General features: G+C 42.2%; 2 protein-coding genes and 2 long non-coding RNA genes across 4 annotated transcripts in view; 2 read left to right on the forward strand and 2 right to left on the reverse strand.

Moving 5' to 3' along the window:
* Positions 1–20,963, forward strand: part of LOC141769509 (transmembrane protein 132C) — a 162,421-nt gene extending 141,458 nt beyond the window's left edge. Inside the window, exons 6-10 of the mRNA XM_074638642.1 lie at positions 1,958–2,166; positions 12,320–12,593; positions 15,784–15,975; positions 19,143–20,278; positions 20,357–20,963. Of these exons, the coding sequence (XP_074494743.1) occupies positions 1,958–2,166; positions 12,320–12,593; positions 15,784–15,975; positions 19,143–20,278; positions 20,357–20,396 (1,851 nt within the window). The 3' untranslated portion in view covers positions 20,397–20,963. The remainder of the gene's footprint in view (positions 1–1,957; positions 2,167–12,319; positions 12,594–15,783; positions 15,976–19,142; positions 20,279–20,356) is intronic.
* Positions 1–25,587, forward strand: part of glt1d1 (glycosyltransferase 1 domain containing 1) — a 148,199-nt gene that overhangs the window by 61,906 nt on the left and 60,706 nt on the right. The window lies entirely within an intron of this gene.
* Positions 12,295–15,740, reverse strand: LOC141769512 (uncharacterized). The gene is made up of 3 exons (XR_012594307.1): positions 15,286–15,740; positions 15,122–15,181; positions 12,295–12,609 (listed from the first exon to the last, which is right to left on the reverse strand). It is a non-coding gene; the product is annotated as an uncharacterized LOC141769512 (long non-coding RNA).
* LOC141769513 (uncharacterized) lies at positions 15,824–16,725 on the reverse strand. Its single transcript, XR_012594308.1, has 3 exons — positions 16,322–16,725; positions 16,077–16,203; positions 15,824–15,957 (listed from the first exon to the last, which is right to left on the reverse strand). It is a non-coding gene; the product is annotated as an uncharacterized LOC141769513 (long non-coding RNA).

Consider the following 25,587-nt stretch of genomic DNA (forward strand, 5'->3'; position numbering starts at 1 on the left):
ACTGATCCAGCGGGCGTCCACTTGAGGATGCAGGGCTTGTGCAGTCCTTAACACAAGTTCTCTGATGGTTGGCTGTAGCCTTGAAGGATGCCCTGCAGCGAGCTTTTCAGCTTTCTCACAGGGCTTTCTAGAGATTCTTGTCTGGTGCTCAGGCCACAGATATAAGTATCCTGCTTTTGTAAGCTTGCAACCTTTTTGTACCATTTAATAATGGCCACCTCTATTGGAAAAAAAATAAGTTTAAAGCCGAACTGAAATTCAAATATTTTTTTCTAAGAAATAAATATAAATATCCTTAAAGTTTTACTTATTTTTTCTGCTGTGATCGCTTTATGTTAAATGCATCCAAACGGCCCCGATGGAGCTGACCATGGATGTTTAAAGAGAACGGAGCTGATGAGGAGAGCTAGAGACGGACTTGGCAAACTTAGCCAAAGTATACACATGTGAATATGTGCGGTTTTCAAAATAAGGTGTTAATAAAGAGAACTGTATATACATGGAAATAAGATTGATTGGATTACATTTACCAGAAGTGTAAAATATTACATGACCCTTATAAATTAAAAAGAAAATACCACTAATTTGTGAGGGAAATGACTTTATTCTTTGATTTTGGGGTTGTTAATAAATAAATACAATTAATAAATAATGCCTGACAATAACTGATATATTTGACTTCAGGACATTTCTGACTACATACTTGCTGAAAATCAACATTTTTTCTGTATTAATTTAGATATTTTCCAAAGTAAAAGTCCCTAGAAGAATCGATTTTGAATCAAATCGTGACCCCAAGAATCAAAGTCAAATTGTTAGATACTGAAAGATTCACACCCCTAACTATGATACTTGTGTTCAACGGCACACTGGTTCTTTAGGACCACAGTACAGAGTGTAAAATCAATGCAGCAAATCTCCAAATATCTGCTTTTATGTATAAATTTAGTTCCCTCTGAACGCCTTCTGTTGGCTTTCCTCTAGAGGTGATGTGGCGTGGAGGGAGCTCACACAAGGAATCTGTCACACAAAGTTGTCTTCCTGGTCACAGAGGATATCCTGCCGCGGCTTCATGATTAATGGCTGTTTTTGGTTTTATCTCGCTGTGAAGATATAACTTGGAAGTAGAAAAAAAAGATATTTCCCCAGACCATCTAATTCCATCTGGTTCCAGCCGTGGTAGTCGGCTATATGATGGGATCAATAGGATTGACAAAGTGCCCGGAAAAAACAGGGTATCTCTGTTTAAGACAAACTGATTAATAACCTCCGTGTGTGTGTGTGTGTGTCTCTCTCTCTCTGATGGTATCCATCTTGAGATCCTCTTTGGCTTTTTGCGTATATTATGTGTTTGTTTTGCTTGCCAGGCCATACCATAATGTTTTTCAAACTGAAGCGAGAACTGAGAAAGAGAGGATTCTGGACATTAATCAAACGCTGGTACGAGTGAAGAAAGAAGCTTTGGGGGTTCAAAGAGAGTGAGCTAAAGCAACAAGGAGTTGTGTCTTTCTCAAATTTGGCCCGCTCGCTCCTTTTGTAAAGCAATTTTATGAAACAGATGGCTTTGAGTTTGGTCATTTTATCAAGAGACAAGTGCTCTCCTCTTACTAGTTTCCATCTGCTGGTTCCTCTTTTAGCTGTAGGCAGAACTATAATAGAAGAGCAGACCACGACCTGTTTTCCCTCAGGTTCAAACTTGTCCTCGCCGTCTCCCCCCTTTCCTCCCTCTTTCCCTGAGTGTGGAGCACATACAGGACCTTTCGTCTTGTTCAAAGTAGTTACAGGAATCCTGCATCAGTGGGGAGTGTAAACCTTATAATCAACTTGGAGAGCCTGGGCTACAGTGTACGCTGTACTGTATATTGCACTTGTGTAATTCACTGTGTAGTCATCTAGTGCAACCGTCTAGAAGGGCTTAACGCCGTCTCTCTTAATCCTCCCCTTTTCTCTCACGCAGGTGTCAGACAGGTGCGACTATGTTTTCGTGAATGGCAAGGAGATGAAGGGCAAGGTGAGGATGATGGTGAACTTCACCTACGGATACCTGAGCGCTCAGCTGGAGCTCAACGTGTGGATCCCTCGACTCCCCCTCCAGATTGAGGTGTCCGACACGGAGCTGAGCCAGATCAAAGGGTGGCGGGTGCCTATCATGGCCGCCAGTCAGAGGTACAGTGCTGCATGTGTCCGTCAGTTACAGGGCAATGGGTCTCTTATTTAACACACTAGACTTATCAGAATACACCAGAGGTCTTCCCCTTTAACACACTCAATGATGAAGTATCTTGTAGCTTATTCAACATTTCTCTGGATTTGTCAGGATGAGATTAAACCAGAGAAATAAAAACAATTGGAAGGTAGCGGTGGGAATCACCACGATGCAATATCACGATACCATCTTATTGTGATTTTAAACATTATGCGATATACTGAGTATTGCAATATTTAGCAATTTATTAAATTTTTTCAGCTGCAAATTATGCAGCTTGTCAACGTCTGTTCACATATCTTGAGGTCAGAGGTCAAGGGACCCCTTTGAAAATGGCCATGCCAGTTTTTCCTCACCAAAATTTAGCATAACTTTGGAGCGTTATTTAGCGTTCTTCCCGAGCAGCTAACAGGACATGGTTGGTACCAATGGATTCCTTAGGTTTTCTAGTTTCATATGATACACTCATTCTAGCTTTAAAACTGAGCCTGCTTCAACCTAAAACAGAATGGAGGCTGCCGCCGGGTCATCAGATTGTTAAGAGGTTAATAGTTTATGTAATAAATAGGGCTGTCAAAGATGAAAAACTGGCATGGCCATTTTCAAAGGGGTCCCTTGACCTTTGACCTCAAGATATGTGAATGAAAATGGGTTCTATGGGTACCAACAAGTCTCCCCTTTACAGACATGCCCACTTTATGATAATCACATGCAGTTTGGGGCAAGTCATAGTCAAGACAGCAAACTGTCAGCTGTTGTTGCCTGTTGGGCTTGAGTTTACCATGTTATGATTTGAGCACATTTTTATGCTAACATTTGCATAAAGCAGCATATTAGTCCACTCCAATGTTGATAAGAGTATTAAATACTTGACAAATCTCCCTTTAAGGTACATTTTGAACAGACAAAAAATGTGCGATTAATCGCGATTAATGATGGACAATCATGCAATTAAATATTTTAATCAATTGACACTCCTAATAATAGAATATCGATACTTGACGTCCGTGTATCGATACAACATTGCCCCCGCAAAATATTGCGATACTATACTGTATTGATTTCTCTCCCTATTGGAAGGTATTTGTTTGGCTAATTGGGCTGACTATAACTTGGCTCAGGCTTTACTTTACAGTTACTTGTTTTTTTCTTTTTGCATAATAATTCAACATTTTGCCAAGGGCTCATTTTCTCCCTGAAATACTTTTGTGTCATCTCCTGTGCAAAGTGCAATACAGGCAAAACTTCAAATTATCCAATGAAACAGCATCAGGGTCATGCTGCAAATTAGAATTTGAGTGGATTCGAGTTTGATAAATAAATTCACTTTAATCTGTTTTTTCCATTCTCTAACAATAGTGTTGTGCTTCTAGCTTTTCCTGTCGGCATCACATAAATGCTCACGGTCACAGCCCTTTGTCCACTTTTGCAGCAGCATTAGCTTCATTTAAGAGGGTAACGAATGGCCTTTATTCCAGGTGATGTATTCGATTTCGATCATGGCAGCGTTAGATAAGATAATGATGAGACGTGTGACTCAACACCACTCCGCCTGTCTCTTCCTGACTTCAGTCCTGCTGACAGTTCTTGGCCGATAACAAAATGTCTGACCTGTGCATTACAGCTTGTCATTACGACCTGCTTAAGGTGGCCTGCCATTTTGACTCTTAGTCATCAGTACAACCGAACATTATTAGAGCTGCCTGGAGATCCGACCATTCCCAGGGGAGCCTCATCACCGGCAGCACCTCTGCCAACACCGCTGTGCAACGCTTCTCTGCAACTGTTGAAATCCATCAGCCGATGGAGCGGCCATCAGCCTACCTGCGGTAATTACTTCTGGAAAAGCGTCGAGGTTGGTCTAGGACTTGGAGTCATCCCACGCGCCAGTGTGGCTGCTCTAATTATCGCTGCTCCCTTCTTATTTTGAGTGACAGAGGTACAGTGTTCGACTAATGCCATGGCTTGTCGGGGATGTTGCTTTCCCAGCTGTGTGCTGCTGCTGGTACGCCTTTATCAGCGGGGACAGCCGAGCTGTGTTGTCATTGTTGGACGCCGGCGCCACTGCTGATGGGCAGCAGAGAGCTTTGCTTCTCCCTGTCTTCCACTCGTCTTTTGTTTATCAGGGGATAACAGGCGTGACCTTGCAAAGTAGCACTATGCCTGTTGGCGAGAATGGGCACTGCTCCACTGTCCATAAGCCCACAAAGGAACTGAGCCACTGAGCGACAATAGCAAGTGGCGGGACCTTCCTCTATCAGCCAGGATGGCAAGTCGGGGGCACGTTGGAGGGGGGGAGGGGGGGTTGGGGGGGGGAATAAAGAGACATCAGGCCTGTAAGTTAGTGAGTTGCAAAAGCACTCCTCCTCGCACAGTTTTTGACTGGCACTGCCTGTATGGCTCACCTCTTCCCTCCCTAAGCCCTGTCAAAACAGGGACAAGATAAGCCTTTGCAGACAGCAAACCTAAGTGTAGGCGTAGCACTCAGACATGCACCACTCCTACAACACGTCTTTCAAGATATGTAGATTGCTTTTTTCCCTCCCCTTGTTTTATAGTGTTTCCAAAAATGTCCCGCAGTTACCTCTTAATACTCAATTTTTAATGTTGTTTTTATACTGAGTTGGCTTAAACTGTGTGAGTGTTCTCTTTCTACTGTAAAACAAACTTGTACTTGAATTCCACACAAGATTCAAACAATAAAACAAAGACGGAGCTGCATCTGTGTATATATAGAACTGCCTATTTCCGTCCAAATGACCTTCGTCATGTTATTGTAGCAGAAAATAAAATGCAGCGAAATGCCAAAACAAATACAGCACACGATCCACGGGGCACAACGAAAATAAGCATGACACACGCACATTAATATGCAGCCGTCTCATCTGAAGTCAGAACTGGGCTTGAAAGTGAACGGAGCGGAAAGGAAAATTGCTTTGTGAAGCAGGTTGTTCTCGGCGCTGAGTGTGATTTGTTTATTAGATTAACCTTAGATTAGATTTTGTGATGGCTGCACAAACACTGGCATATCAGATTCATACCGGAGCTAAAACGGTCGGACTTCACTATCAGCTTGTTTACTCCTGAATCCATTACATCTGACTAATACCTGCGTGTATGAACGTCCTTATGAATATACTGTTTAAACGCTGATTCAGTCAATGTGTCAGTACATGCTCCTGTTGTAACATCGGCACCACTCGTCGACTCGTTGGCCGTGAATGTCAAATAACAAATTCTGTTTACGCTCAAAACACAATATGATTCCAAAAGGATTTAACCAAAGCAGTCAGCGGTGAGAAACTTTCAATTACTGCCGGTGGAATAATTGGGAGATGGTGACTGAAATCATTGGCAGATGGTTTTCTCCTCTGCATGTAATATGTAAATGAGCGGAGAGACAGTAGAGAACATGAATCTATGAAAGGATAAGTTTTAAAATGGATGTTTGATCACAAATCCATGAATCACAAATCTTGTGAAATGAACAAGGTATCTGAGGAATTGCTGCATTTTATGCAGAAGGTGGTTCTTTTATTTATATGTGAATTTGAAGGTTGGCCTTTCATTAGCCATAGTGGACTATGATAACCCAGGGAGGAAGCTCCATGTGTTTGATAAACTCAAAATATTACAGACCAAAAGAAGGACTCAAAAAAAAAACATCCTCGCCTGCATGGGAATTTAACGCAGTGTTCCACTTCTGTGTGGAAAATGACATTACAATCCTAAGTGGAGGAGTTAGCATTCATGAATATGCATTAAATGTGTCATGAAGGGCCTGCTTAGGCACAACTGATCTGTTATTTTAATCTGGTGTTACAAGCGTTTCTAAAGTAGTGACAAAAAGGAAACTCTGAAAACACAATTCAGAGACGTGTCAGCTGTGCTAAGCAAAGGACAAACATCAGATCTACAAACTGATCAGCAGACATCCATCCAAGTCTGGTTCAGTGATAAGACAACCGCAAACACATTCATCTCCACTTCCTGTAGTCTGCTCCCAAAACTACAATGAATTTGACCGTGTCCTTATTTATAAAGTTGAATTTGTTAAAGTCTTGTTTAATTTTAACTTTGATTTTTGCTTATTCGGTCATCATGAATATTCAATATTAAGGAGAAATATGATATGAAGTTTTCAGGAGCTTTAAAGGCTCTGACACACCAAGCCGACGGCCGGCAGTCAGACAGTTTGGGGCCGTAGGTGAGTGTCTGTAGGCCTATAGTTTTTTGCAGTGTGTCCCACACCGTCAGCTCTAGGCTGTTGGAGTTTCTTTGGGAGATTAAGCATGTTGAATCGGCGGCAGTGCTCTTCGGTGAGAGAAATCACTCCAATTGGTTGTTCAGCTTGAACGAATCAGTGCAGGGGAAGAGAAATGGACGTGAGGAAAGCAAGCCAACGAGTATCATCTTCATCTCATCTGATCATTCCAATACACAGATATTTTTCATAACGGCATTGACATCTGGAATGAAACTAAATGGCGAGTAATAAGCGATAAAAGAATGATTCTGGTCACTTCCACACAGTGAGGCAAACAGCTTATTGATTAAACACTGGTATCGGATCGGTACTCGATATCGGCTGATACCCAAAGCCCAGATATCGCTATCAGTATTGAGACTGGAAAAGTGGGATTGGTGCATCTCTAGTTATAATCACCTAAAAGAAAGTGACCCTGACACACTCCACAACAAAGCCCTCACCTACAGAGAGACTCTAGAGACACAAATGCCCCCTAAGCCAGCTGGTTCTAGGACTCTGTTCAGAGCCCCCAGACAGAGATCCCATTAGACTAAAATTATAAGAAGACAAAAAGAAAAACTACTTGACACATTGGAAAAAGTCAACCAGAAACTAAAGCAAATTGGAATACTATTTGGCCCTAAACAGAGAATACACAGTGACAGAATACCTGACCACTGTGACCGACCCAAAACTAAGGAAACCTTTGTCACTGCACTGCACACAACATGAGGTGGAAACCAAGCTGCACTTTTTAACTATCTACCTGCCAACTGTAGCAAGACGTCAGAGACATACTGTATACATCCTACAGATCACAAAAGATTTTGAAAACATGACTTATAACTAAAAACGTCCACCTGCTGGGGGAAATACAGCAATATGAAAAACACAGCAGCAACATTTGTGTGACAGGAAAAGTGCATCCAATGGAATAAAACCACCATGAAGACTATCAATCCTGTGTATTCCTGCACTGACCATTTGCACTGTGCTGATTTCTGTACACAGAGACATACTGTACATACAGAACAGATACCAAATACATGTTTAAAACATGTTGCAGTGTTAAAACAGTTCTCACATTTTTGTATTAATGTGTATATTTTTTTTATTTTAAGTCATATCTTAATTATCTGTATCTATACTGCATATGTCTTCAAGAGCAAAATCACAATGTAAATGAAAGAAAGAACGAAAAAAAAAAGAGAAATGTTGGTGTCAGTGCACAGTAGCACACAGTAACAACACCAGACAACATACACAATGCCAATAAGAGGGTTTTAAAAAAAATACATAATAGGAGGCACTTACTTTATTTGTAGACGAAGTAGAAGAAGAAGAAGTCCATGCGCCTATCCCTCTGGACACAGATATCAATGACTTGTTGTAAAAGTCCTCTTTGTTAGGTGTTTTCCTCAGTTTCAATGGAAATATGAGCCAAGGACGAAAGCCTGTTCTGTTTCCATTCTGTTCTGACTGTTGGCCTTCATGCGCTTTGATGCTGAAAAGGTCCTCTAGTCTCCACAGATCCGATGGTAGAAGGTGTATGCTGGTTAAGAGCCAGCTCTAAACGTTTTGTGACGGGTCTCCTTATTTACCGGTTTTAGTTCATTACTTTTCTGCTCGAAACGATCATAAAAATTGTGAAACTACTCGCTGATTAAAGCACACAGGGTGTCTCTGACGTGCACAGAGCATATAGGCCAGGGGTCTGCAACCTGCGGCTCCAGAGCCACATGCGGCTCTTCTTTTTATTTTTAAAAATGGAAATCAATAACTGTTTTTTATTTATCATTGTTGTAGGTCTATGGTACGACAGAGTATTAGGGCCACATTCAGGGAAAAAATAAATCAGAGATTTCGAGAAAAAAGTCGTAATATTATGAGAATGAAGTCATAATATTATAGAGTAGTAATTTTACTTATTATTTTTTTTTCTCGTTAAGTTATGACTTTATTCTCATAATATTACGACTTTTTTTCTCGTTAAGTTATGACTTTATTCTCGTAATATTACAACTTTTTTCTCATAAAGTTATGACTTTTTTCTCATAATATTACGACTTTTTTTCTCGTAAAGTTATGACTTTATACTAGTAATATTACAACTTTTTTCTCGTAAAGTTATGACTTTATTCTAGTAATATTATGACTTTTTTTCTCGTTAAGTTATGACTTTATTCCCGTAATATTACATCTTTTTTCTCGTAAAGTTATGACTTTATTCTCTTAATATTACAACTTTTTTCTCGTTAAGTCATGACTTTATTCTGTAAATCTCAGATGTTTTTTCCCTCAATGTGGCCCTAATACTCTGTAGTACATTAGCTCTTTGGCCCTCACTGCATTAGACTTATATACTATATACTTAGACTATAAACAGTGTTACCTTCATCACAATACTGAAATGTTTTGCGGCTCCAGACAGATTTTGTTTTTGGGTCTTTTTTTTGCCTAAAATGTCTCTTTTGATAGTAAAGGTTTCTGATCCCTGGCGTCCATATCCTTGTTTTGAAGGAGACGAAACAGCGCATCTGTCAGTTTACAATGCAACCAGGAGAAAAACAGACAGGTGGATGCATTTAAGAGCCAGAGATCAAATCCTGAGGCCATGGTTCAGTTTGTGTATAGCAATGCGTAAATCAGGCACTTTCGCTTTGATTTTTGGTACCCAGTAACGCTCGGAGGTTGCAGGAACACTGCAGCTGCATCATACCTCTCAATACATCCAAATCATATTCTGATATTATATATTATAGGAGGCAAGAAAAACAAAAACAGCTTGCTAGTCTGGTGCCATCTAACCGCTCCTTCTTTTCCTACCACTCTGTTAGATAAAGTCCATGTCATCTTTTGCCTCTTCCGCCGTTAGTTTCCCATTAGCGACCACATCTTTTTTTTCTTCATAATACAGTGTTGAAATGTTTTTAAAGTAAGAAATAACGACCACAGTCCTTTAGCTCGAGCGAGAGGGAGTGGATGTCACATGACATGAGGCAGCGTGATCTTCAGGACACGCCCTCCAAACGGTCGCAGTTCGTTTAGGTCAGGGGTCAGCAACCTTTACTATCAAAAGAGTCATTTTGGGCCAAATAAAATAAAACAAAATCTGTCTGGAGCCACAAAACATTTGAGCATTGTGATGAAGCCTATTAAGTCTAATGCAGTGAGGAAACAAAGTGCAAATGAAAGGGAGGACATTGAAGAAACATCTCAGGACATTTGGCTGGAAGCTGCTGCTGGCTTTTCAGCAAATCCAGTGTGCTTGTTCTGGAAATGTCTTTCAATTACTTTTTTTGTTGTCGACTATTAAATTCTCTATTTTCCTCCGAGACTTGTCTTTTTGGGGATTCAGAATCCATAGCTAGCCTATTGAGCTACTGAGATTCGGCAAAATTAGAGGATAAGGCACCAGGCCGTAGTTGACGCACGTTTTGGTTGACAGAATTTTTTTTTTTTTTTATATATTCTGTGTAGGCTACAGATTAAGTGTGTAAAAATGCAAGAATAGTATACATAAATAAATAAGAATATTAGTTTAAATGTACTGTATAAATAAATGCAGTGTTAACGCCATAGTAATCCAGATTATTGCACATCTGAATTATTGAACTAAATTATCTGGGGATATGGGGGTGCTGAAATTGGGAGAAGGTGGGGTACAACCTGGACAGGTCGCCAGACTGTCACAGGGCTGACACATGAGACAGACAATCATTCACACTCACATTCACACTTATAGGCAATTTAAAGTCAACAATTAACCTAACCTGTATGAAAATTTAAAATTAAATAAATAAAGACAATTCATTAAATTATGAATATGAAGAAATTATCAATAAATGCAACCATCATGTAATCTCAACATTTCTTTTTAACTGTGGTGAGGTACTGCCTACCCTTACCGCACATCACTGGTGGAATCCTGAATCCAAATCCAAAGGCTTTCTCTTTGTGATCCCACAATATCCGCAGTCGAATAATTTCCTCTGTGAATGGCTGTCATTCAGTTGCATGTGAAATTGGTCTTGCCAGTGAAGGCTTTAAGCCCTTAACTCCAAATCTCACTGTAGCTACTCTGGGCTTTTCTCTGGAGCGTGCAGCTAACATCTTTATTCCCACGGCTTCGCGTGCAGCCAGATTTCTCGGGGGATTCAGACAGAAAGGAGACGAGCAGAGCACATAATCGCAAGAAAAACAGTTTGAGAGATTAATTTATTTTCTTCTCCCCTTTATCATGATCATAACCTTTGCTATAGTGCATTCAGTGTCTGAGAAAGACAGAGAAACAAATGATGATGCAAAGGGTGAAGTCTACAGTGCAGTATATGATTAGTAGGTTTGTTGACAAAGCACTTTTCCTCTTTGAAAGTGTCCCAACTGTGTCCCAGTGTACGACTGAAGAGCTGCAGCAGCATTTATTCTCCCAGATCAACCGTTCAAACATTGCTTTCTCAACATCTATAGTCTGCTTCATCTGTTGTTTGTTGAAGCAAAATAAAAAAACACATTTATGGGCAAAATCTAATGATATTGCAGCTGTATTGTTACCATTTAAGCCCAGTTTGTCATACTCAAAGCAATTTTCCTGGTTTGAAAGAGCTGAGCCTCTGTTGGCTGATTTGTTGCCTAAAGTAATAAAATTAGATTTCCTAGCAACAGAGCAATGAGGGAGCCTATTAAGTAAAGCAGTAAGGAGGTGTGTGCACATTCACAACCCCGACCAGGTGCTCTGAAATAGTGAAGGGGAGACACGGAGAAAGAAAAATGATAGCCATTGATCCTCTCTTTGTGGTTTAATCAACAACATTGCATCATTGCTTGATCTTGGTCCGGTAAACATCCCTGTGTGAACGTTTGATGGAGATCAGTTTAAGTTAAATCCTGCTGAAAATACAACGAACCAGTACTCAGGTGGTAGCAATTTGCAACAACATCACTAGATGCTGCCAAATCCTACACATTGCACCTTTAAGTATACTATATTTATTCACTATATTTGTATTTATAGAAACACCATACACACACACATATATAGATATATATTATTTTAGATTCTGCCTTTGTTTGACTGTAATATAGCAATAGAACTTTCTATAATGTTTTAAAGTATAGTAGCATACATAATGAACAAAAGTCTCTAAATGCTAATGTCAGCATGCTAACTTGCTCGAAGACAATGGTTCTCAACCAGAGATCCAGGAACCCCAAAGGGGTCCTTGAGGGAGTTCCAGGAGGTCCCCAGAAAAATGGGGAATATTATTTTCACCATTTAATTCACTACAGAAGTGAGTCCAATGTGAGTAAGTCATAAGAGTGACTATACTGATCATCGGTTTCACTTCCTCCACAGTTCTCCGTAGTTGACAAATTGAATTCTGATCTTCATCATATCTAACTAAATCTTTTCAGATGAATTGAAGCCAAATCTTATTAAATGGGGGTGGGATGTCTTTAGTTTTGCAATTCAAATTTTGACCTGATGATGGCGCTAGATGAAATGTCAGAGGATCACCAGAGTTACTCTAGTTCACCCTGAGGGGGACATGAATGTCTGTACCAGATTTCATGGCATCCATACAATTTTGTCGAGTCATTTTGCTCAAAACCATGAATGTCAACCTCATGGTGGCAGTAAAGGAAAAGTCAGGGGATCACCAAAGTTATTAAGATTCATCCTCTGGGTATCATGAATGTCTGTACCAAGCTTCTTGGAATTCCATTCAGTAATAACTGTCAGTCGTGACCAAAATATTGGACCAACCAACATCGCCATCCCTCTAGCCCCACCGCAAGCACAGCTAAAAACTGATTGAATTCACTCCCAGTTTGCACATCAGGTTTTTATTTTTCATTGCCAGGTCCACACGGGACAGCGAGGACGAGGACGACGAAGACAGACGAGGACGAAGCTGCACCCTGCAGTACCAGCACGCCATGGTCAGAGTCCTGACTCATTTCGTAGCCGAGTCAGCCGATCCTCGAGGCCAGACCAGCTTCATGCTGGGCTCTGATTGGCAAGTGGACATCACAGAGCTGGTGTGGGACTTCCTGAAGGTAGAGGACCCCCAGATTGCACAGCTACTGGACAGGAGGATACTGGTGGGACTGGACATGGGGATGACCACGATCCAGGTAGGTGACGTTTTAGCTTTAAAAGAGAAAGGATTTCATGTGTAGCATTTCGAAATATCACAGTTACTGTTAAATAATAATTCCAGTTAACTACAGCTAGGATCTTATTTTCATAGCGCTGGACATCATTACTATTAGTAATGACACAATTGCATTCACCGAGTTAATTGCTGAGATCTTGGAATGCCGCGACATTGCTAAAATTAAGTTGATTCGGCGGGCAGTAAACAAACTCTCAGGATAGCCAAAACGTATTATTATTATCTAAACTGCAGAGGTGGAACCAAGTTATTGTTTTGCAAGTCACAAGTAAGTCCCAAGTCTTTGCACTCAAGTCACAAGTCAAGACAGGCAAGTCCTGAGTCAACTTTGAGTCCTAAAATAAGTCATAATGCGCTCTTCACCAAATGTAATGCCATTGTGACTTGAGTCTGACTTGAGTCCAAGTCATGTGACTCGAGTCCATACCTCTGCAAAACTGTAAATGCAAACATCTCTCATAGTATGACAGTCTTCCTGGTTCATCTTTTACTGTACTTTCCGAATGTTTTTCCCGCACACTTTGGTGAGTAAAATGTCATAATTGATATAAATGATGGTGAAAACTATGAAAATAAGACCAAACTATTCTCACCAGCTCTTGCCTCATGCTAGTAACATAGAGGTGCTAGGGAGCACTAGCAGTTTTAATGTTTCACTTGTGCCATCGCTTCCCAAATTAAAACCATATTTCTCATGAACCCTGTTGCTTCCTGTCTCAAAGATCCACTTCTCCTTCTCCCCGTCAATGCTTTGTGAAAAGAAAGAAGAGGATCCAGAAGCAGCTCTTGCTATAACAGTGAATATATATATTCAGTCATGATTCTACCATCTGCCATTGCGAGAATCTCTTAAAGCTTCAGTCACGTGTGCGCTAGAAGATCGGTGCCTGCTTCTTATAGTACAGATTCCTGCCAAAATTTGATGATGTGAAATGCAGTGCAGAGGGCACTGGAGGCTTCCAATGGTCTGGGCAAAGGCCTGTTTTAGTAATTATAGAATATAATGTGGCAATTATTCTAAAATGGTAATGTTTTTATTACTGATAAAGTATCACCAAATTGGGAACATTAAAATTATTTGAAATATGATATTAAAAAAAAATTATGAAAGTACCTGCTGTCAACACAAATACATGTAATAATCTACCGTAGGAATATGAACATATGGTATATTCCAGGGACAATAACAGATGCCACTGCTGTCGTTTTGACTAGTACCCCCTTTTGTCTGGTGTAGATAGGTGCTCACTGGTGTGTCACAGCCTGTACTACTGCGGGCTCTCAGAGTGAGTGGGTCCTCCCCCTTTTGGTTTGTCATGCTCTTCAGGCTAACTGGATGAATATCAGCCTCCTAATGGCATCTGAGTGGGAGTGGGATCTGCTCCCCAGAGTCAAGGACTCATCTGTCTGTCTGTGTGCAGACGTGTCTTCACATTCGCAAAAAAACTCATCCACACTCTCCCAAAACAAGCAAAGGTCTGACAGCTGTGACTACCTGTGCCACGTGCGCACGATTTGACTGTTATCAGGCCATTAAATAGGCATTATCAGTCGCTATAAGCACCATAGATGTGGGTCAATAGGGGCCTACTACGCATACTACGTTGTAAAAGTGAAAGTGAAACTTAAAAGCAACACGTTCTAAAAAACTGAATGAAATGTCACGTTTTGAACACAAACAAAAAGACTTCTTTAGATTTTGGCAACAAAACTACAACTTCTTCAGGCTTAGGGCAATAAAAATACAACGTCTTTAGGTTTAGGCAACAGAACTACAATTCCTTTTAAGTTTAGGCCTCAAAACTACGGCGTGTCCAGTCTGTGTTTTGTGTCCCATCCAATGTTGTAAAACTGAATGAAACATCGCGTTTTGAACACAAACAAAAAGGCTTCTTTAGGTTGAGGCAACAAAACTACAACTTCTTTAGGTTTAGGTAAAAAACACTTGTGTTTTGGGTTAAAGTAACTACGAACACAAAGACAACTACATAATGTTGGTTTCACACAGGATGCAAACTCCAGTCTCCTGGGTGAAACCCTTGGTTTTGTGTCCCATCCATCGTCCCCAACCTCCACACCTTATGAAGTTTCATAGTGTCTATAGTAAAACGCCTGACTTCCGCTTCTGCTCCTGTTATAATTACAACGGTTGTTGTTGTGTTCTTTTATACCTTCTTTCGGTGATCTACCATGTGAATAGATGATAAAACCTACTAGTGGGTGTAGTAGGCCCCTATTGACCCACATCTATGGGGCTCATAGAGACTGATAATGCCTATTTCACAGCCTGACAGTAGTCTAATCAGCTGACGCGCCAAACAGACTGATGCACGAGGAGACGATTGTAAAGATATGCATGCAGAGAAAGTTACACATAGGATGAATGCCATGTTTGGTATAGCCTAAGTACTTCCTTCTTCTGAATTGGGGTTAAAGTGAGCCTTTCTTCTGGTTTACTAGTACTAATCAAAGGGAATGGAGTCTTACCTACAGGAGGTGTTGGGGTTGGATGGCAGCCAAGTCCAGTTGTTGTTTGATCCACACAGCCTGAGTAAGGAGATAAAATAAAAAGTATTTTTGCATATTGCGCAGGGGCTTGTGAGCCTTTTATGTTTAGATAAAACACTTGGAAAGACATTTTCTTAAATCACCTATAACTCGTGATAATCCGCTTTTTTTTCGTGTCTGTGACATCTTCACTGCTAAGTGCTCATTGATGGGATGTTTTTGCGTTCCACCTGCCAGGAATCCCTTGTCAATCAAGCGGCGTGACCAGCGTTGGCTTATTCCTGCTTGGATTTCTCTGTTGATGAAGTTTAGTTTAGGTAGTGCTCTTTTTCTCTGTTGCTGTCGCTGCTGATTTCTCCTGGGAAAGACCTCCCCAACCCTGGGTGTTTAGAGCAGGAAATGAAAAAGCTTTCATGAACAGGCTATACAATAGGTTGAGTCGCTATTGTGGAGTAGCACAGCCGTAATTGATCACACCAGAATGTCACAGGTTATTGCTCGATAATCACGTATTCGAGGGGAATGTTGTGGAAGAAAATCTAATTCTTCATCTTTTCCTTTTAAAATTCCTTTAATGTCACAGACGTAATCTGAAATGTCTCTTCTCTTTCTTCACTGTTCTTCACTTTTGCTCCTCCTAGGTGTTGTCTCCATTGTCAGACTCGATCCTGGCAGAGAAGACCGTCACAGTGGTGGACGACAAAGTGACCATCACAGAGTTGGGCGTCCAGCTGGTGACGGGCCTCTCCATGAGTCTGCAGCTCAGCCAGGGAAGCAACAGAGCCATCTTGGCTACAACGACCACACAGGAGATCCTGCAGAACCCTAAACAGGTCAGGATACTGTAATATACTGTAGGTCACAGATTATGAGGCAGAACCCAAATGCAGACGTTGGACAGACTGGTAGTTGAGAAACAAGCCTCTTAATTTACAGTAAGGTGAGATGGAGGCTGGCTGAGGTGAGGGAAACAGGATCCAGGGGAGAAAGCTTGGCAGAGGCAGTCCAGAAATGAGAGCTGGCTGTTGGGCTTGACAAACAGGGAAGGCAGGCAGGTTTTCCTGGAGAGAAGAGAGCAGAGGTGTAAGATTATGCGAGCAGGCAGACAAACAAACGAACTGACAGAAAAGTCAAACTGGCAAGCTAAACTAGTTAAAGGGCTGGAAGCGATTGACAAACCACGGATGGCACAACAATCCGGCGGAGACCGGCTGTCGGAGCAGGGTTTCAGTGGGGAAGAGGAGCAGGCTTGATTGGCAGACAGGAGTGTTGATTTCAGGTGACGGGCAGGAGTGTTGATTGCAGATCATGGCCGGGTGAGCAGGGAGAGGGAGAAAGAGAGAGGGCAATGGGGGGGAAACAACAAAAACACACCAACAATAGGCATGCAGGTGTCACGGAGGAGGGATTGTATATATATGTCAATCAATAAAAACATTTAATCGCGATAATCACATGATTGTCCATAATTAATGTGTGATTAATTTGCAATTAATGGCACATCTTTCATCTGTTCAAAATGTACCTTAAAGGGAGATTATCACCAAAGGAGTGGGCAATTATGCTTGCTTTATGCAAATGTATGTTTATATTAATTATTGGAAATCAATTAACAACACAGCTATCAGTGTGTCAGTGTGCTGACTTGACTATGACTTGCCCCCAAACTGCATGTGATTATCATAAAGTGGGCATGTCTGTAAAGGGGAGACTCGTGGGTACACATAGAACCCATTTTCATTCACATATCTTGAGGTCAGGGGTCAAGGGACCCCTTTGAAAATGGCCATGGAGTTTGTCCTCTCCAAAACGTTTGGAGCGTTATGTATACGGTATAGGTTTTATAGTTTCATATGATGCCAGTATCTTCCCTCTAGCTTTAAAACGGAGCCTGCTACAATCGCGGAATCGCAAGTTGCTTTAATGCATTAAAAAACATTAGTGGCGTTAAAACAAATTTGCGTTAACACGTTATTATCGCGTAACTTTGACAGCCCTTATTGACCGATTAATCGGTTTAGTCATCATTCAAGCAAAAAATCCTAACATTTACTGGTTCCAGCTTCTCAAATATGATCATCTGCTGCTTTTCTTTCTCATATCTGATAGTATATTGAATATCTATAGGTTTGGAGATGTTGGTCAAATAGAACAAGCACTTTGATCATCACCTTCACATCACTTAAGGCTGCATTTTTCACATTGTTTTGACATCTTACAGACCAAGCGATTAATGAATGAATTGAGAAGATAATCAGCAGGTTAATAGACAATGAAGATAATTGTTGCAGCTCTTTAAGAGACCTGAGGTAAAGTTTGAAATAGAAATCAAGCCTGAGTAGAGTTATGCTTAATTAGCTCTTGTCTCTCTTAGTTGCGGTTGAATACGAAGCCTCCAATCGAAAAGATTAAAAACAAAGACCAGTACTTATTTGCAAACACAATTTAGCGCTGTCTGATTAGTAAGACAGAGAATGATGTTAATTAGTTTACACTAGTAATTATTATCTCCCAGCAGTCATTTTGTATTAGTCATTCAATGAAAGACAGACTTTTTTATACTATACTGTATTTCTACTGAGGCCAAAAGATGTGCATTCTGCAGCCTTGGTTACTGTGCTTTTCAAAACAAAAGACTTACTTCCAGATTCTATTTCACAGCATTAGAGTCCCTGAATGAGCAATTTTACAATCAAAGAAAGCCGCGAGTGTGCGTGTGCTCGTGTACACGTGTCTGTTTGTTTGCTCCACACCATCCCTAACCCTCTTAACTCCAAGGTCTGAAAGCAAGAGTGTGACAGAATGTGTTTCCTTGGGCAGCTAATAGAAACGGGAGCTTAATCTGGGAGCATGCAAAAGCAACACCACAGCTGTCTTACAGCCCAAACTTTCATATTTTGCCTCCCTTTTTTCATTTGCCCTGGCTACTCTCATTGTGGCCCCTTTGATCTGCCCATCAAGCCCCCTCACAAGTTCTCTGAACTGCTCCTTTACATCCCCCTTCTTCCTCCAAGTAAGGAAAGCTAGGAAGACCATTTATCTCCCCTATCTCCAGCGGCAAACTGTGAAGATAAGCAGGCAGCGCAGCACTGTAAGTCCTCTGGTGTCAGTAATTAGGGAGCGTTGACAGACCACTGGGGGGATCTACTTGTGCGCCTTTGGGGATTTGTCCTTCGGCAACATTAAAAGGCAAATTGTGGAATCGCAGTAGGAGAAGGGCTTGAGATGCCTATGTATGGCAAATCCTCACCCGATGAACAATGTTTAATGTTACTGTTTGATCTTTTCAGTCCATCTTTTATTCTGTATCCTCTCTTAGTTTAGAGAGAATAGCCGCTGAGATAGGAGCTGGTGTTGATCTTACAGTGTTTTCCACAATTAGAAAGCTCCATGTTTATTCTAAGTCTATGTGGTGCATTGACGCTGCACACGATTCAACTGTTATCAGGCCATTATATAGGCGTTATCAGTCGCTATAAGCCATAGATGTGGGTCAATAGGGGCCTGCTACGCCTACTATGTTGTAAAAGTGAAAGTGAAACTTTAAACCAACTCGTTCTAACATTTTGAACACAAACAAAAAGACATCTTTAGGTTTAGGCAACAAAACTACAAATGTACATCTATCGGGCTGATAACGTCTGTTTAATAGCCCAGTCTAATTGGCTGGACAAAAGGAACATTAAATGCAAATTATCATTGTGTGTCTCATTTTTAGCAATTCACTGCACTCCTGAGAGTAAAAGCCAGTAGCAACAAGCAGTGGGATATTACCTGAATAAAATCTGGTTGATGCTTTAACTGCCCGACAAAGAGGCCTTGCAATTTCATAACACTTTCAGTGCATTGAAAACAATTTGTTCCAGTTTGTTTTCATGTAGTGAGGCTAGTAAGTGGCACTCCATTTCTTTGTAATATGAAAGCACAACAAGTTGTCTATGTGTCACTGACTATTTATTCTCTCTCTCTCTCTTTGCATATTGTTGTTGTGTTCTCGCAGGAGGCGTTGATCAGCGCCTGGCTGCAGTTCAGCGACGGCTCCGTGGCTCCTCTAGACCTGTATAACCCCGACTTCTTTGTCCTGACGGCCACCTCCCTGGACGAGGAGATAGTGACGGTGCAGCAGAACCCCTCGTGGAAATGGCCCGTCATCGTGACGGAGGCGGAGGGCCAAGGCCTGCTGGTCAGGGTGGAGATGACCGTTTGCGAGGTCTGCCAGAAGTTCAAGCGCCGCAGCGTCCTGGCGGCGGGGAACTGTAACGTCAGGGTGAAGTTTGGTCACGGTGACAGCGCAAGGGGAGGGGGCAGCGATTACGGCCCTGACGGAGACGATATGGAGAGTAGAGGCAGGCTCTCCCCCTCCCAGGACAGGACCGGCCCTGACACTCACTACTACGGCAGCTCCATCTCTGACATGGAGGACGGGGTGCTGAGGAGAGCCACCACCACTAGAAGCGCAATAATGCGCAGACCCAATGGAGATAAACTTTCAGATGACGGCAGGCAGAACATGCCGATCGACTTTGCCGACTTCCCTGCTCAAGTGGACCTGCCGCGTGGCCGCAATATGGACGACGACCTCATCCAGACCGCTCGCGGGCTCACGGACCTGGAGATCGGCATGTACGCCCTGCTGGGGGTCTTCTGCCTCGCCATCCTGGTCTTCCTCATCAACTGCATCTCCTACACCCTGAAATACCGCCACAAGGAGCTGTCGATCGAGGGCCAGGAGAACATGAACCACGCCCACGACTGGGTGTGGCTGGGGAACGAGGCAGAGCTGCTGGAGAGCCAGATCAGCCTGTCGCCCCAGCAGGAGGAGCAGACCTCCATGATGGACTCGAGCAGCGGGCTCGAGGAAGGCAGCCACCTGCTGAACGGAGGCTCGGCCCAGAAGAACGTGCAGGGCCAGGTGCACCGGGCGGCGGACACGGGGTGCGTAGCCAAGGACAGCAAAGGAGACTCCCCCACCACCAAGAGGAAGCGAGTCAAGTTCACCACGTTCACCACCATCCCCTCAGACAGTAGCTACCCCACTGTGAACACACTGACTGGAAGCCACAGCCAGGACATTAAGTGGGTGTGCCAGGACGTGGAGCTGGGAGACTCCAAGGAGCTGCGCAATTACATGGAAAGGTTAAATGACAGTGCTTTAAAAGAGGTGGCATAATGTAGTGTGTGCTCTTGTAACAAACTCACCCTTATGCCTTTCAGAGGAAAGTGGGTCTGGACAGAAACCGGACCCGGAAATTGACTTCAGAATCACCCCCCCAAACTGCCAAAGGGTCATTAAATTAAAGAGGATATTCCACAAGAGACTGATGATGAATCGCTAACAAAGAAAAAGTCAACGAATGAGGACGTCAGGTTTTTGTTCATTTGTTTATCGGATGATTCCCTTTTTGTCATTTTATTACAACAGGGTTTCGCTAGAAGGATCCCAGGACTATGACCTGTAATATTCAGATATGTAGATTTTAAAAAACCAACAGTAACACGACTAGATAGATGTTCCGAATGTGTGTGCACATTAAATGGTTTTGGAAAGTTTTGTAACATTTTGGATATTAATTTCTTATACGCCAGGTCCTTATTCTGTGGAAGAGTTCTGGAGAGGCCAAAGTAAGCAACGATAAGATGTCTGCATGTCGATGGAACAACAAAACAAAAAAAAAGGCACAACTTTCCGGTTCATTCATCATCCTCCTTAACACGGCAGAAGACCAGTTATGTATATACCGAACAGTCTCCAAAGCATTGTATTGTTGCTCTGTATAATGTATTTTTCATAACATTTAAGAAATACACAACAATGTCAAGAGCGTGTATCAGCTTTTATTGACCACAGCATCATTTCTCAAGTCAGCTGAGGGATGTGGTTGAGGAAGGGGAGCCAATTACACATTCATCTTTGTATCAAGAGTGTTTTATGAGATGCAATTTACCCACAAGCAACACAATCTGCTCCACTTTAACGGAGGAAGGCAGTGGCCATTAATACTCTCTTCTCGTATATTATAACTCACTTCCCTAAAATGACAGCCGGTGTATGAAGGGGCTCTAAAACGAAATGGCTGGACAACATGGTAATGTGACATTTCCTACCGCCACCCCCAAGTTTAGAGTTAAGTGAGCTTTGAAGAAAATGCCAATTAAGGTCTCGTTAACCTCCATCCCATAGCCTCCAGGAAAAGCATACTGATGGACGAACCGGGATGAAATGTGCTCTCCATCTCTCCAGTAGTCAGCGGAGATACAAAGGGGGATAATTACAGGCAAGGTGGGAAACGTTTCCTTTTTGGAAATGGATCTTTTATTATTCGGATAATTGCACAAATAATAATCATCGCTGAAAACTTCCCAAACAAAGGCAGTCGGCTGAAAAATTGCATTTTGCTCAGCGAACGTTATTATCATCACAGTGGTGTTGGCTGATTGCGTTTTTTTCTGTTATTATTTTCCATCAAGCAGAGAAATGTTCACATTGTGTTAACTGTTGCTGCGGCGTGGATCAGATTGTTAATCAGCAACGCTCGCAATATTCGCCCGGAAGAAGGGAGGCGAGATACTTAAGCGACTGGTAGCACCACCTTGAGTGTAATTATGGGATGCCATTTAGATTAGGTCGGTTATGTCAACAGTCAGCGCTGAATGGAGCCCCTCCAGACACCTGTACGGAAGTTTACCGGCTTTTTCTACTTTTATTTAATCAGTTCAAGCAGCTCGTCGACTGATTCTCTTTTCTACTTCTACGGTGCCGCTATTGATCCACTGCATGCTCAGACACTGAATTAACACGAAAATGAAATAAATCGATGTCAAATAGAAAGATAAGAAGTCATGATAGTTAGTCATATAATTGAAGGAGTATTTCTGCAGTTTGGGAAATGTGCTTATTTGTTTTCTTAGAAGATTAATACCACTCTCAATTATGAGAGTGGTATTAATCTTCTCTTCTAACTCTCGGCAAGGAAGCATAAAAGCGTATTTCCAAAAATGTCAAACTAATATTTTCTGGTGTAACAGTATTTTAAACTGAGTTTAAATGGACTTGCATTTATATATTTTATATATTTATATATTTAATATATTTATATATTACAACCTCTGCTTAGCCATTCTACTTATAAAGACTAAATCCACAGTTCATCAGTTTAACTGTTAAATGAGCTGTTGGCACAGTCACGTACACACACACAGAGGAAGAACTCTCCTCTCTCTCGCTCACTCTTTTGTCTCTGTTTCTACTGTCCTGAATTGTTTTGTGTTTTTTTTGTGCTGTCTCCTGTGTGATTTTTTCCTGCCTCTGTGGCTCTATCGGTGGCTGCAGGGGATTGAAGCGGCTCCATCCATGTGCAGCGTGCGCTGTGTGTGCTGGGACCGTGGCTGCTGTGCTCAGCCTGTGGACTGTGAAGGGCGAGGAGAGCCAGTGCAGGTCTGGGAGGGATTTAACTGTCAGCCACAAGGGGCATGATTGATGGAGGGTCCCGTGTAATTAAAACACCACTGTGACTCTCTTACCGTGACCGTCGTCGGTGGCTTCAGCCTCTTCAGGTAGGAGCCCATTAAAAGAGCCACCGTCTCCCCCCCCCCTTGGGCTCCGGTTTCAGACATGTGTTCACACCTGCTGGGATTGTGGCACAGGAGGTATAAAGACTGTATTCGCTTCCATTCTCAGAGCACAGTAACTCAAGACTCATTTGCGTTGGCCTTGATGTCTTGACTTCCCTGAAAGGAGAAGAAAACGCCTTCCCCAGGCCTCCATCTTAAATGGATTTTTAATTAAATTGATGATGTGAGACCAACAAACTCACACTAATGGTTGGCGTGCTCCCTGTGGTCCTAATGTGCCGGGTCTGTATTTGCAATTTCCAAATGATTATTCGCTGCTTGATTTATGTCCCTTCCTTTGAATTCCTTTTTAAATCAGTTCACAGTAGTTTTACAGCGACTAAACACGCCGTCTCAGAGGAATGACAAGGTCAGTCTGACATTCCGGTCTGACCAATTTTTTACAGATGAAGCCACAGGGAACCAAAGACAACAGCGTTCATAAACAACACCCCTGTGTCCAATCTTTGTCTTGTAAACACAATGTCCCACCTGACCAGCGTGCCACAGTGGGAAGACAAATTCCAGAGCGCACACACACACAGAAATGTTCACACACACAATGTCTCACTGGCCTTGTAACGGCTCTTGGACTCTTGACTACAGTACATTGAGCCTTTGAGCCATTTTGCACCACTTCCTGTGTCCACTTTATGGCGCTAGAGAACACACGTTAAACATGCATTGTGTTGCTCTATATAAAGTGTAGATTACACAATGTAAATCGGATGATGTTTGTCACATAACGCTGTCTTCCTGATGCCAGTAGGTGGCGCTATGACTATGAGTCAATATTGCCATGTAGATGTCCTCAGTCGACTTACAACAGTTTGTCTTTCAATGGCGAATCATGTAAATTCTCCGCCACGCCACGTCAACCACAGGGCTGTTTCATAAAAACCCAAGATTTGAACAAGTTTTCATCACAAATGACTTAAAATTGAACTGACCAAATTTGAAGTTGATCGGGTAATAAGTATGTTTTCTTTAGTGTATAATCCAGTCCGTTCTCATTCCCAGGGCGTCACATACCGACGCACAAGGCACCCATAGCGTCGATATGAGACGCACCAAGCTTTCTAAATATATTAACTACAATGTAAACTCGTCTGCATCAATATGAAACACTCAGGGAAAGTGCGCTGGGAGTGTGGTGTCGTAGCTTCAAGAGTGAAAAGACACACACTGGGCGGGATGGAGGGGGAGGTGGATGGGTCCAACAAACAAAAGGCTTTCATCCAGGAGATCCGTTCGTGTCCCCTGCGTCACGTTAGGATCAGATGTTCGTTCGTGTCCTCTGTTCTCAACGTTCAGTGTCATTTTCACTGTACGAACGTAGTCGTTTTTATGTTGTCTTTTCCTAAACCTATAGTGGTTTTATAGTGGGGTTTTTTTGGCACGTGTTTTTGTTTACTTCACAACATTAAGCGCGAAAGAAGTGACGCCGAGGGGTCTGACAAAGCGGTGGGATGAGAACACGTTGTATAATCACCTGAAAATAAGAATGGTTGTGTTTTCGTTACCTTAGAATGAGCCGTTTATATCTACATATGGAGCGGGTCCTCTTTATGGAGTCGGCTGCCATGTTTCTACAGTAGCCCAGAACGGACAAACTTAGAGCTCTAGAGAGGGCCGTTTGCGTATAGAATATATAGAATACAACCAGCCTTATCCCCTAACCTTAACTTCTTGCAATGTGATATAAATACAAACTCACACACAACAGTATAAACCGTATGCACCACATAAAAGGCAAAAACAACAATAGCGGGTGAAGCCCTTCAGCAGCATGCGGTGAATGCCCGACCATGTCATCTAGATATATCGGCCCAGCAGGACAAGCGCAGCACCCGCACACAGGGGAGCGACATATCAGCATGGACGGGGCATTTTTCCACCTGCCGTAAAACAAAAGAAAGGTCAGAGGTTTACCAAGATACGCCTAGCACGAATGCTATTCCTCAGTGTGGCTGTGAAAAATTGATTTTGATACCTGTACTGTTTTATGGGAGTCAAGCCCCATCCTGTACAACTAAGACGCTCTAAACCACAGGGCCTGCACATAACAACCGAGGTTGACGCCATAAATCCAGATGGATGTACGCAGTTAAACGCATTTTACGGTTGCTTATTTCACAGATCAGCCGTCTGAATGAACAGCCTTAACCCCGCCGACGTGCTCAATCCCACAGAAAACGGTCTTTCAAGTGACAAGACCAGGACACTATCTGGAACAGGAGATTGTGAGAGGCTCTACATATGTTTTCTTTTTCCATTGCTCATATTCTCAGCATGACTTCATTGGGGGATAGTGTGTTGGATAGATTATACCCTGAGTTTAAACAACTTGTCTTTTGTCCAACCAACACTGTCCGTTTTCGCACGGAAAGGGCTCCAGGATGCCGACCAACAAAGACAGCTCAGATAAGATAATTAGGTCTGTGTAAATGTGGATGATTAGTACTTAGAGATGGGCGATTTGTCTGCTTGGCCGTTTTCTTAGACATTGTGTCGGCATTAGCTTATCTTAATTAACATGCGATGATACCTCCTAATCCTCCAATTACTGGAGGAGCATCTTCTGGAGCATCTGCCAGTCGCTCATTACACAGGTAAGACTCAGTAATACAATTAAAAGCAGCTTAGTATTGTAGATTATGTAAGACTGACACAGGACCCTAAAAAGTGGGGCAGCGCAGAAAATGGTCTTAATTAAGCAATAAATCTATGTCACGGAGATACCAACTTCATTTTTTCTTAATTCTTAAAACTTTTCTGCTTAAAGGGATAGTTCAGGTGTTCTGAAGTGGGGTTGTATGAGGTACATATCCATA

The sequence above is a fragment of the Sebastes fasciatus genome, chromosome 6 (genome assembly GCF_043250625.1).
Source record: "Sebastes fasciatus isolate fSebFas1 chromosome 6, fSebFas1.pri, whole genome shotgun sequence".
NCBI lineage: Eukaryota > Metazoa > Chordata > Actinopteri > Perciformes > Sebastidae > Sebastes > Sebastes fasciatus.